This window comes from Pseudorasbora parva, chromosome 22 (assembly GCF_024679245.1).
Source record: "Pseudorasbora parva isolate DD20220531a chromosome 22, ASM2467924v1, whole genome shotgun sequence".
NCBI classification, from domain to species: domain Eukaryota; kingdom Metazoa; phylum Chordata; class Actinopteri; order Cypriniformes; family Gobionidae; genus Pseudorasbora; species Pseudorasbora parva.
Window position 1 is genome coordinate 25,214,137 of NC_090193.1, and position 13,111 is coordinate 25,227,247.

Genomic DNA, 13,111 nt, shown 5'->3' on the forward strand with positions numbered 1-13,111 from the left:
GTTACTGTGTACTCCCCATCCCCCCCCCCCCCCCCCCCATTGCAAAAGTTTAACATCCCATATGTAAATTTGTTGAGAGATAATATCTGGTTTTGGAGGGGTTATGTAAAAAAATAAAAACCTTAAAAATTCTCTATTCAGCAGCATATAAATCTCAGGATGTTTTCTTCAAATAGCCTTTTAAAGACTCATTCTAAAATAAGGTGATAACTCAAAATTGAATCGGTACAAGTATCAGAAAATTAGCCCTACAGCATTAAAATATACACCACCATACTTCACAGTGGGCGAAGGTTAATTTTCTACACGGGTATGTTTCTGTATATGCAAAACCCACATCTGTTTTTTTTTCCACCAAATAATTATTTTGGTCTCATATGACTATAAAACCCAGTCCATCTACAAGGTCTGTAAGTTTTGCTCATATTTACCATGGTTGTTTGATATTGTGCAACCCGTATGATTCTGAGAAAAGGGGTAATTAAACCCCAAGCCAATAGGTGGCGGTAAACATGTAGCACTTGTATCACTACGACATCCTGACCGAAAAATAACAGGAAAAACAACTGCGTATTACTGCGACCGAAAACTGCAACACAAAACTCTCGTCCTTTGCTTTTGTTTTTCTTCCATACAAATAGACAACAATAACCCGAGGATTAAGGCTTTTATAAGCCTTGGAATTCTCCTCAAGTTCTGTTTCAATAGCTGGGATGCATAATTTCCCTCTAAATTTTAGCTTGTTTAATGGCAGGTATTGGAAATTTCACAGTAAAAAGGAAGAGATATTTATTAGACATAGAAGTGCATTAAGCAACCGGCGACGATTATTTACGCGGTCGTAAGAATCTGCAAGAGAGGCTTATTTGTCCATTTGAAGGTAATAGAGAGCATTTTTTTTCTCGAAATTGAGAGATTTTTTAAAGGGGCTTCTGTAGGGGACATCGATGTTAAAGGTGATTCGGTTTTAACCCTGTATTGGCTAGTTGTTTTTTATTAATACTTTTGAGTTTGTATCGTATATTCTCCAAACTAACGTGCTAAACATTATTTAGGTTTGTAACGGCAGAATAACTGGCCGATGTTTGTTTGTCAAAGAGACTGACATCTAGTGTTAGTAAAGAGTTGTTGCAGTTCTGTCATTATAATATAATTGAATAAACCATGAAGCTCCTGGAAAGCTCAAGTTTTGAGGCCATAAACAGTCTGCTCACTATTGAAACGGGAGACTGTAAGATTATTGGACGGTAAGTGTTGAATACTTGCTTTTATAAGTTTTTAAGAAAAGTGACAACATCCTTTCGAGGAAAAAAAAACATTTGCATATCTGAAAACTTATCAAATCACATAAAGAGGAACTGAGTAAAGAACATGTTATTTACACTGTTCTAGAATTGAAAGCTACTCCTGTAAGATGGCTGGTGACGACAAGCAGATGTTTAAGCAGTTTTGTCAGGAAGGGCAGCCGCACGTGCTGGAGGCTCTGTCTCCTCCACAGAGCTCTGGAATCAGCCCCAACAAGTAAGTTCAAGTATTTAAATGTCATCCACCCCTTAATTTTTACGCTGTAAAAATATCTTACAGAAGGTCTTTGCGTGTTCATTGAAATATGTTGTGCTTTCAGACTGAGTCAGAGTTTGGATGATGGGGAGGGTCCTCTCTCGGATAAGTGCAGCAGAAAGACTCTTTTTTACTTGATCGCCACTCTCAATGAATCCTTCCGGCCAGACTATGACTTCAGTCGCACCAAAGGCCATGATTTCAGCAAGGAGCCCAGTGTTAATTGGGTAAAATAGACATAAAATTGTTTAAATTTCTAAAACGACACATGTACTTATTTTACATAATATTACCTTAACATTCACAATGCAATTTTTTATTTTAAACTTCATACTAATAATAATAGTAATACCGGCTACGATCCTATAAAGAAAAAGTGATTTGGGGGGGACTGGATGGATAATTATTGTTTATTAGTATACATTTATTTTAAATGTATATTCTTCATTTATGTTTATATATATGTAATATATAATATAATTTTGGTCTCTACAATACGATATTGCTTTAAGTGTGTAAAATATATTTAAATTATTTTAAAAATAATAAAAACTTTATTGTTCATCTCTGGAAATTATATAACCATAGATTTATGTTTCAAATTGTTTCTGTGAAAAGAAGGCATCCCTACAACTAGGGATTTACTGTTTAACAACAGTGTTTTAACATTACAAAAAAGTAATTTTACAAATCTAACATCAATGTAAGCAACAACAAAAAAGTATTAATAATACAAATATTTAAATACCAACAACTCTTTGCTCAACTTGGTAATATATATTTATATCAACCTAAATGTCAAGAACAACTAAACAAGTAAACCAAAACACCTGAAACTATGGGTGGACATGTGGTTATTTTTGGTATTTAAATGTTTCTATGCTATTAGAAATAAGGATTTCAACAGGCATACATTAGATCTATTTATCAGTAACGCTCAATTAAGAAACAACACAGAAGCTGATTAATATAATTAAAGCTAAAACACTGCATTGTCTTCACATTAATTAAATATACATTGATTCATAATAAAGCAAAAAAAATATTCAGCATATCAAGCATGTCCCACAAGTAAGAGTCGTGTGCCCTGTCTATTCTCTCCTGTCAATCAGCTAATGTAAATCCGCCATGTTCACCTGAATAGGGAGGGACATGTTTAACACTATAAAAACCAAGGTTCATTATATAGTTAATTTTTCCACAGGTGTTTAATGCAGTGAACAGCAGTTTGTCTGCTGCTGCGGGTGAGGCGTACAGTCACCTACAGTCTCAGTTATGGGAAGCCCTAGATAAGGAGATCAGCCTTGCTGAATGTGACATATACAGGTATAGATATACTGCTTTCAAAATCCATGTTCAACTTAATTAATGCTTTTGACATTTTCAGTAGTGTTTCTTTGAATGATACAGCACTAAATTATTCAACTTCTAATTGAATTCTGTGACAGTTACAATCCTGACCTGGATTCAGACCCATATGGGGAAGAAGGCAACCTGTGGTCCTTCAACTACTTCTTTTATAACAAAAGACTGAAGAGGATTGTGTTCTTCACATGCCGTTCTGTCAGGTGAGATATCAGAGATAAAGCAATTTAGCATTAACATGTGAAAAGGGTATCTTTATAATAATAGAGATTATGATATTATTATATACTGTGCATTGTTTGGGGTTAGTAAGATTATTTTTTTTGTAAAGAAATTAATACTTTTATTCAGCAAGGACACGTTAAATTGATCAAAAGTGACGATTTATTGACATTTATAATGTTACAAAAAACATTTCAAATAAACTATTTATCAAAGAATCCAAAATAAAACCATATATCATGGTTTCCGCAGAAATATTAAGCAGCACAACTGGTTTTAACATTTAAAAAAATTATATCAGCAAATTAGCACCAAATCAGCATATTAGAATGATCATGTGACACTAAACATTGGAAAATTCCAGCTTGTCCATCACTGGAAATTAAAATAGAAAACTGTTATTTTAAATTGTATTAATTTCTCACATAACTTTTTTTTTTTTACTGTGTTTAATCAAATGAATGCAGCCTTGGTGAGCATAAGAGATTTCTTTAGAAAACCAGGATGACCTAGCCTTTCAAGCCTGAACCACATTAAAGGACAACTCTGGTGAGAAATGAACCTGGGGTAATTAACAGATGGTTACAGAGTAGATCGTTTTGTGGGATGCGTTTTCATGAAAATCGAATGTAAAGAGTTTTATATCTAAAAACAGATTAGCTTATAATGCTTGTCTATGGGGCACAGAGTAAGTGAAATTAATCGCTAGTTAATACAACTAACAAGGCTCAAAATAGCCTCACACTAACAAGGTAGCATAAGTCTTTCTTTTCCAAGATGACGCCTGTCCGTAAACGCGTAATGGACTGTCTTTATAAAGTATCTTCTTATTAAACTGTTTGTACACTTACAAAGTTCAATGCTTCTGTTTGCATGTAGGGACCCTCATTATGCTGCTGTGTTAGTGTGAGGCTATTTTGAGCCTTGCTAATGGTATTAACTAGCGATTTAATTTCACTTACTCTGTGCCCCATAGACAAGCGTTATAAGCTAATCTGTTTGTAGAGATCAAACTCTTTACATTCGATTTTCATGAAAACGCAAATAACCATCTACTCGATAACCATCTGTTAATTACCCCTATGGTCATTTCTCACTGGAGTTGTCCTTTAAGATTAAAGCTAAATGACCTTTTGAATAGTACCGTATATACAATACATTTCACACTACTATTATTATTAAATAATAAAACATGGCCTTTGACTTCTGTGTATTTGTGGTCCTTTAGTCTTTTCATGGCTCCACGAGACAATGGCATTGGCACAGAATTGGATCTGGAATTGGATGAAGGCAGCTATGAGGAAGAGGAAGAGGGGAACATGGATGAAGAGAGGTAAGGAACTGTGCAAACTGCACCATTATTGTTCATCTCTTCTTCAGGATGTACTGCTTCACAAACACCCACTGTTTCTTTATCATCATTAAAGGTTCTCTAGAATGGAAAACTGTATTTACCTTGGCACAATTGAATAATAAGAGTTCTGTACATGGAACTAACATACCATGATCCGCAAACACCATTGTTTCCTCCTTCATATGTGAATTGAAAAAACAAACAAAAAAAACAATTTGTTTGTGTACTGTGCTCGATTAACTGAGAATTCTTACAGCTCTTGCAGGTTGTTGGCCCTGTTTGTTTTGTTGCTTCTATTGCTCTCCACTTTTTGTAAGTCGCTTTGGATAAAAGCGTCTGCTAAATGATTAAATGTAAATGCAAATTTTGTGCTTGAAAAAGACCACTGAAACGTAACAGTCGGCATAATTAATATTTATGCCTCCCCAAATTTGCATATACCCGCCCATGTTCTAGGCCAGGCAGTATTAACGTGGACCTGCACCAAATCAGCAGAAGTTCTGCAGGTATTGTAAAGATGGGGACAATATAATGAAAACGGCAGATCATGGATATAAATGTTATGTTCCAGGCTGTGCAGGGGATGTGAGCACTTTTCATAGCCTTCCCACTAGGGCTGTCAATCGTTTAAAATATTTAATCATGATTAATCGCAACATAATTTCAAATTTTTATCAATTCTAAATGTACCTTCAATCAATGTTTCAAGTTTCAAACCTGTCCTGGAGGACCACCAGCCCTGCACATTTTGCATGTTTCCCTCATCAGACACGCCTGATCAAACTCAACAAGCTCATTAGTAGAGACGACAAGACCTGAAGTGGGTGTGTCAGATGAGGGAGACATACAAAATGTGCAGGGCTGGAGGTCCTCCAGGACAGGTTTAGGAACAACTAATCAACATGGGTATGGACAAATATGCATGCTTTATGTAAATGTACATGTATTATTTGTGAAACCATACTCAACAGAGCATGAAGACTAGACATGTATCAAAGGTCATAGATGTTTTTCAAAGAAATTGTTCATGTCTCTTAAGCCTAAGCTTAAAAATTCAGAATAAGCAGTGATTTCTCTCATTTTTAGAATATAAATAAAGGGAGTTTTTACACTGGCAGTTTAGTTCAGAGCAGGGCACCGTTCATATGAAAAACGGGTAATGTGAAAACTATTATGCAGACCTGGGAGCGCACCAGAACCACACCATACCTGGAGGGGTCCATGTTCCACGAGTAGGAATTTAGTGTGGCCCCTTTAAGAGATGCTCGTTCCCTATTGAACTGCCAGTGTTTTTTGTGTGGGGGTTGTGTGCGCCAAACTGTGCTGCGATTCACGTGAACAGTGTGAGAAACACAGACCTGGGAGCGCTCTTTTTCAGAAAAGGAACCTGCTGCGTATTAGTTTTAGCCAGTTGTAATGTACTTAGCTCAAAAAAAGTACTACTAAATATTAGTATTTAGCTCACATGTACTGTAAGTGGTGACGGTGTTAAAGTTGAGATTTACCTCTGACTTGCAGTTGTAAAACTGTATCTGGGCAATTTTTGCCCTTAAATAAGCCACATACCCTCTATGTAGATATCAGAGAACAATTTAATTTTGTTTCAACTCATTCTAGGGCATCTTTAAGATTTGACAGCCAAATGACTGCAAATAAACAAAGAGGTTCCAGTGTATCTGCTAGTGTGGGGCCAAAAGTAACATTGGGGTGTAACTACAGACAATATTGCTCTTATATCACCAACCATTGAAATCAGTGATGGATTGATTGATTTCCACAGGTATGGTGCTCTGTGTGCCTGATGAAGCCCTCATCCCGGTCCTCTGAAGCCAGCAATCTCTTGTCTGAGTTTTTATGCATGTTATTCTTTTGTTTCTTTATGTGTTCAATTTGATATGGCTGGTCTTTTTTTTCTAGAAATGGAGAGATGTTATGATCCAGAGATGTTCAATCACTTTATGATATTCCTTCACTTTTCCATTGAATTCACTATAATTCCCTCTGACACTGGCCCTGGAGAGAACCAGCGTGTTGTGATATTTTTACTGTCTTTTTTTTATTATGTCTCTGAGTGTAAGTTGAATTATGCAGTTGGGGTTTTATTGTCCACCCCCCCCCCCCACCCCCCAAACCTAATTTATTTATTCATGTTCATTATTTCCAAGAATTTTTTATGTCTCTTTAACGTCACAGTATTGCCACTAGGTGGCATATTTCAACATCTCATCATCTTTGCCTCTTGTCTCTAGTTACTCTTCACTGGCATTTTGAGCATTAAATGAGATTGTAAGTCATAGTTCCCATTTAAATGTTTAATTCCAATTTTTAGGCTATATTCTGCTATATGTTTGCCCCAGTTTCCCTGATTATTATTTTCTATCCGTTAATAACAGAGCTAAATAGATGAGTGTGTTTCTAGGCCTTAATACATTTTCCTGCAACTTTCTTGCCTCAGCAAAGAATATATATTTAATGAGATAACAGCATAAACATTGCTCTTTTTAGTTTCTTCCCCAAAGCTAATACAAATGTGAAAGAAAAGGCATAATGGGTCTGTAAAGTTTTAAAGTTTTGTCAATCTTTTTATTTGTTGTTACTGGTTTTTATTTGGATTTTGGAACAGTTGTGAGGTGTATAATGTAAACATTGCAGTTCCACATTCTTCCAAGAAGACCCTTTTATGGTGAATTATTTTCCATTGTCTGACAACTCATTTGACTAAAAAGGCAACATTTCTTAATATTCTTTGTGTTTATAGCTGTTGATCCAACATACTTTTGTGGAAAGATATTAGTTTGATCTATAAACTCTGAGTGGGTGTTACTGAACTGTATTACATCCCGTTTGACATCGTATAGCTTGATGTTGCAAAAATTTGTTTGATCAGATTCATCTACTTTGTCTTCAATAATACTTCCTCATGATTAGTCTGTAGTAATATTGTCCAGTTATGCTGTGCAGGGCCTCTTAAATATCTTGCCATATGTGGTAAAGTCGCAATCTTTCAGAATTCCTTTTCTGTTTTAGATTTGACTGTGACCCATCGATGTTTGTAATTTTGAAAACTTTGATGTATTACAGAGTTAAGCCAGTATAAGAACAGGAAACGAACAGAGAGATGTGATCACTTTTGTTGTTAATTGCATATATTCTACAAATGTTTTTGGGGTATAATACTACAAAAGTACCAGGATGAGCCCAACTGGATGCAGATTTAACCATTTATACATTAACATGTCATTCTTGGCAGCTTAAAACATTTCCTTTTAATGAGCTTTTGCGTTATTTCCAAAATGCTGTGTCAAATAAATATCTACTGAATGTGCACTGATTTATTTTTACTTTTACATTTTTATTAAAAAAAACTTTGCTGGGCTCCAAAAGTACTGCTGTACATTTCTGTCAACATGATTATTTTAATATCATTAATCAGACCACATCTAATAATGAATCTGTAATAAGCAGCAATAGTCTTCATTTTTATTTTATTTTTTATTTGTACTGGCAACAACAAAATACTTGTCTGTAGGTGCGTCACCCCTTGAAACAACAAATGTAGTGTCCACTCGCTAGTAACAAAACAAATATCTACAAAATGACGTACTTTAACGAAAAAAGGGTCAAAGCATTGCATGCAGGCATCACAGACGTATGTAAAGCCTTTGTTTCGCTCAACAGGCACACCTCTAAACCATTATATGGACGTTTCCTGCAGCGCACGACGTGCTCCACATCCCTTCAGGGTCAAACCTGCTCTACAGCACAAATACATAGTTTAACAGATGGAAAGACATTTACAAAAGAGAAAACACAGAACCCTTTTGAATTCACATGAAAAGGAAACATGAGCACTTGTGCTAACCCGTTGCAGATACATGCGCTCAGAGGGAACTCAAATCTTTGGTACTTCAACAAGTCCATCAACATCAGCCGATTTACTGGAAAAAAAGGCACTTTAAATAGTCAACTCTATTTTCCACTGCAAAAATATGTAAACAGTACATAAAAGGCACAAAGTGTGCATCAAGTATACCAGGAATTAAGTTAGAGGTACTTAAATTTTTCACAACAGGGGTGTACAATGGGAAATCCATGCACTGATTAGACAATACTGATGTTAAAATTGTGTGCACGAGCCTCATGATTTTCTTTCAGGACGAAGCTGTGCTGTGAACGAACGTCTGCTAGGAATAGGAAAGAGTTTTTAGCAGCAGCACTTTGCACTCCGGGTGTCATTTTCTTGAAGGGATCACCACAAATGGTTATTTACAGAGGTAAAGAAATAGTTACTTCTGCTTGTCCTGGCCTGTCCCAAACACCTCAGCAGTTCCTCACTGCTATTAACCACACTTTGTGGAGTCTGTTCCATTCGATGCCCTTATGAGTCTGCATACCTTATGAGGTAATATTTCTCTCTTCATAGAGTCCACTTCCCCTGATTGTGGGTAAACAGAATGAATGCGGCTCATTAATGGTCCCCAGTCTCATTCGCTTCAAAATCGGGGACCATCTGATCTGTCGAGTGTCTGGTGCTGGAGTGCTGGCTGAGGGATACATTGTTGTTACAGTGAAGCCACGGGTGGAAAAGTATATCTCCAGCCTCAAGCCTCTCCGAGGGAGATTTCCTCAGCATGCAGCACACCAGTGACTTAGCCCTGGGTGAAAGAGTCTCCGGGATGGTGAACGCACCCCTGCGAATTTTGCTGAACAGTGCCGTGGGTTCCACATCCTGAAAAGGGTAACGTCCTACTAGCATGGTGTAGAGAACGACGCCAAGGCTCCATACGTCGGCAGCCTTCCCTGAGTATGAGTGCCGTGAGTTTAAGATCTCCGGGCCCACGTAGGCCGGGCAGCCATGTTTGTCTGTCAGCGAATCATCGTTCCCGTTAAGAAGACAGGAGTCCTCCAGGTTTTGCAAGACAAGCTTTGTTCTGAGGAAACAAAGAACATCTATCAGTCAGGGTCAAGGTCCTATGTTTGTGAATGGAAAACATTTGACAGATGAGCAAGAGAAGGTAAAACCTATGCACACATTTTGTAACTAGTATGAATATACTTTTTTTTTTTTTGTATTAAAATATTTGGTAATACTTTATTTTAGGGTGCAGTTTATTAACTAGCAGCTTATTAGCATGCATATTACTAGGATACTGGCTGTTTATTAGTACTTATAAAGCACACATTAATGCCTCATTCTTCATGACCTTATTACCTAAAGTTACATTCAACAAAAACTACCTTACTAACTATTAATAAGCAGTAAATTAGGAGTTTATTGAGGCAAAAGTTGTAGTTAATAGTGAAAGTGTTCCCTATACTAAAGTGTTACCAATTTTTTTTTGTAGCTAAAATTGTATATTTTGCAAAGTTAAACATTTACATTTGAATACACTGTAAAAAATATACAAATAAAAAAAATAACATTGAGGAATACAAAAAGAATCTGATTACACTTGTACACTGACTATAAAAGTACTCCACCAATATTTAAAAAGTGTAATGGAAAAAATATTCCTGATAGGAAGCAGATTATTTTCATGTTATGACCAAAAACAAATAAATGACCAATATAAGCTGGTAATTTTTAAATAAAATGAAATACAAATAAAATGTTAGGTATTACATCATTATAATGTACAGTATAAAAGCAGATATTGAGATTTGCTAAAGATTCCATTATATAATGATATTAAATTATTAGCATTTTAAAATTGTTTAGTTGCTGTAGATAAAAGTTTAGACTGAATAATATTGGCTGTTTTTTTGTTTTTTTTTTGCTATTTGTCATTGAATATCATGCATCCCTACTATCAAGAGCTGATGTGACTTGACTAACTAGCCATTTTAAAAAATGCATTGCGCTACTGACCTCTGTGAATCGGTGAACACAAACTTGCGCAGTTTAAGGTCTCTTAAAATAACGCCGTTCTCGTGACAGTGTGCGACTGCAGCTGCCATCTGTCCAAACAGGCGCACTGCCTCATCCTCCTGCAGCCTCTTACAGGTGCGCACGTACGAGTGCATGTCTCCATAGTTACGCTCGAAGAATATGTACATGTTGTTCTCCCCGAGCACCACCTCTGAAATCTTGCAGATGTTGCTGTGTGGAAGCAGACGAGTGTAGGGCGCGATAAACTCGTGATACTTCTTTATGGAAAACACCTGGTAGGAACATTCCAAAAACAAAATTATTATCAATCCTTCATAATATAAAAGTTCCATAACTTATATTAATACAAAATATTTCAAATCCACTATTATGAAGAATCTATGCTCACTTTGCATGTGTACTCCTGTTCTGTGACGTGATGAACAGCTCTGAATGTCTGTGCTCCTTCTGTGGCCTCCAACAGGATGTAGGGTCCGATGCGTGAGACGTGGTGCTTCTCGGACCCCGACTGCTCGAGGCTCTGGGACAGGGGGCGAAGACAGGGCGGGAGACCCGGTGAAGGAGGCTGGCTGAGCCTGCGGCGCTTGCATTTGAAGGTATCGGTGTTGTGAGAGTCCTCAAAGTCTACTCGCTTCAGTCGCAGTGGAGGTGTAGGAGTTGACAGGTTCATACTCATCTGTGACAAAAACAAGTGTGTGTAAGTTCATGACCTTATGACAGCATAACTTCACATACCATAAATGCTGATTGGATGAAGAATGCACAAAGGTGACATGAAGAATTGATAAAATTTGTGCATTGGATTATTTCACCACACTTGCACACTCAGTATCTGTGGGATAATAACTAACTAACTAACTAAACAAGAATGGGAGGTTTAGTAATGTCAAAAGGAGGTAATTTAAAACTGTTGCATGACTATGTGATGAGCAGTGTTGCTTGATCATACTGACTCAAGTTCCTTTCGAAATGCTTCTCGGCGCCTGTGAGTCATAGTGTTTAAGTTATTACACATTCAAGCGTACGTCATAGAATGACGTATCCCAGTTTCTTCCATTTCACTAGTTTTAAACTAACTTTTATATTCAAAAAGGTTTAGTATTTTTTCGTCATTATTTATAAGACTACAATTGAGTAGTCAGAACTTGAGAACTCGAAACTAAATCCTCTGTGCAAGCAGTTCTCAGCATATGCCTAAACCGCAGTCAAGTTAGAAAGTTAGAAAATAGCCTATAAAATATTCCTAAAGTAATATGCTCAAAAATGCTCAGTAAACAGAATGAGAAGTGCAAGTTGACAAAGTTCAAACAACAATAGGCGCTGCAACACTGTGTAAAGTTTAACCACCAAAATGTTTCTCAATAATCGTTTAAATGGGAAAGTAGATCAATAATTGACAATAATCTTAAGGGCTCTTGGTTAGAAGTACGAAGTGGTGATTTCTAGAAGTTGAGGTGAAGCTTGAAGGTTTACAAGACTGACTTACCTCGCTGCTTTAGACAAAGGACCCGCTCCTCTCCAAAACAGAACAATGAAAACTACAGGCGCACGTAGTTGTGTCTACTTGTCAAAGAACATTTCCATCCGGGAAAAACGTAAAATAGAATGAAATAAACTCTGGGAAACTGTCAACTGTAGTTAAGTCTCAGCATAAGAGAGACAATGTTGTCTTCAGTGAACAGAATGAATACGAGTCAGTTTAAAAGGACGCGCGTGCCTTATACAGTAACGTTAGTTGATCTGTGAAGAATCTCCGGTTTCTATGCGTTTTGCAGACATTCGTGCATTGAGCCTTGTTTCAGTCGTAATCTGTCTTCTCCTTTGTCCTGGAAGTTGAGAAAATTGATACTTGTGAGTCTGGCGGCAACACCAAGAGCTCTTCAGTTGTTGGCACGAATGTCTTTGTTCCTTATTCCCGCTGAATGAACGCGTCCTGAATGGACAATATTGGATCTAGGTTTTCACTTTTGGTGAAATGTCCTTTGGTCGGATGAAGTTTAAGATCATTCACGGTGAGTATCGGACAAATAAAACTTGATAACGATGCTGTTAAACGTACTTTAATGGAAGTTTTGCGATAGGACTAACAATAAAATTGTCCGAAGAAAGTTGAGATAGAGAACATTTCCCAATTGGTGACAGCGTAGAAATGGAAAAAAAAGTAGTCCTTTAGTTGGTATTTCGTTGCTGCAGAAAGAAAGGTCCCTTTAGTAATGAGATCACAAATCAGACGTGGCCCCTCAGCCTGACCGCCCGACTGTAAAGTCTCAATTTGGCTGGGCACGTCTAATATGCTCAGTGTGTTACACCAGCCTGACTCGATGATGCTGTTCTTAGTAAGATTGCGACATATTAGCGCCGCCCCTCGGGTCTGACGACATCTAGTACAGGGCTGCGCAATAGTACGCACTACTGTTGAAGTTTGCAATGGCTGGATTGCAAACACAAAGCATTTCATGGAAATATTTGATCGGTTTTACACTATAAACACCGCTGATCGGACCACAACATCACAACAGTATCTAAAAGCAGCGAATATTTTTGTGCACATAGTAGCCTAGTCTGCTATCAATTAGGCTGGAGTTCAACGGCGAGGGAAAATATACAAAGCAATGTGATAAATAATGTAAGCTAAATATAGTCTGCATTAAAACCAGCGAAAACCGTGCTGTAAACGTTATCTGTCCTTTTCACTGTTGTGTTGTGAGGATGAATGCCCC

At 37.1% G+C, this 13,111-nt stretch overlaps 2 protein-coding genes across 2 annotated transcripts; one reads left to right on the top strand and one right to left on the bottom strand.

The window, feature by feature from the left end:
- Nucleotides 1–529: 529 nt before the first annotated feature.
- Nucleotides 530–7,828, top strand: maf1a (MAF1 homolog, negative regulator of RNA polymerase III a). Its single transcript, XM_067432128.1, has 7 exons — nt 530–1,247; nt 1,393–1,521; nt 1,625–1,787; nt 2,765–2,886; nt 3,009–3,128; nt 4,376–4,480; nt 6,282–7,828. Exons 1-7 carry the CDS (start codon nt 1,165–1,167, stop codon nt 6,301–6,303), a joined length of 744 nt encoding a protein of 247 aa, XP_067288229.1. The 5' UTR covers nt 530–1,164; the 3' UTR covers nt 6,304–7,828.
- trib3 (tribbles pseudokinase 3) lies at nt 6,382–12,702 on the bottom strand. Its single transcript, XM_067432127.1, has 4 exons — nt 11,878–12,702; nt 10,780–11,067; nt 10,371–10,663; nt 6,382–9,432 (listed from the first exon to the last, which is right to left on the bottom strand). Exons 2-4 carry the CDS (start codon nt 11,065–11,067, stop codon nt 8,970–8,972), a joined length of 1,044 nt encoding a protein of 347 aa, XP_067288228.1. The 5' UTR covers nt 11,878–12,702; the 3' UTR covers nt 6,382–8,969.
- Between the last annotated feature and the right edge of the window lie 409 nt (nt 12,703–13,111).

Excerpts from the sequence above, each read along its gene's own strand:
- trib3 (XM_067432127.1), bottom strand. The coding sequence starts at position 11,067 with ATGAGTATGAACCTGTCAACTCCTACACCTCCACTGCGACTGAAGCGA. Across the intron at positions 10,664-10,779 it reads AACAGGAGTACACATGCAAA|GTGTTTTCCATAAAGAAGTA; the intron begins GTGAGCATAGAT and ends TGTTCCTACCAG. Across the intron at positions 9,433-10,370 it reads GTGTTCACCGATTCACAGAG|AACAAAGCTTGTCTTGCAAA; the intron begins GTCAGTAGCGCA and ends TTGTTTCCTCAG.
- maf1a (XM_067432128.1), top strand. The coding sequence starts at position 1,165 with ATGAAGCTCCTGGAAAGCTCAAGTTTTGAGGCCATAAACAGTCTGCTC. Across the intron at positions 1,788-2,764 it reads AGGAGCCCAGTGTTAATTGG|GTGTTTAATGCAGTGAACAG; the intron begins GTAAAATAGACA and ends ATTTTTCCACAG. Across the intron at positions 3,129-4,375 it reads TTCACATGCCGTTCTGTCAG|TCTTTTCATGGCTCCACGAG; the intron begins GTGAGATATCAG and ends GTGGTCCTTTAG.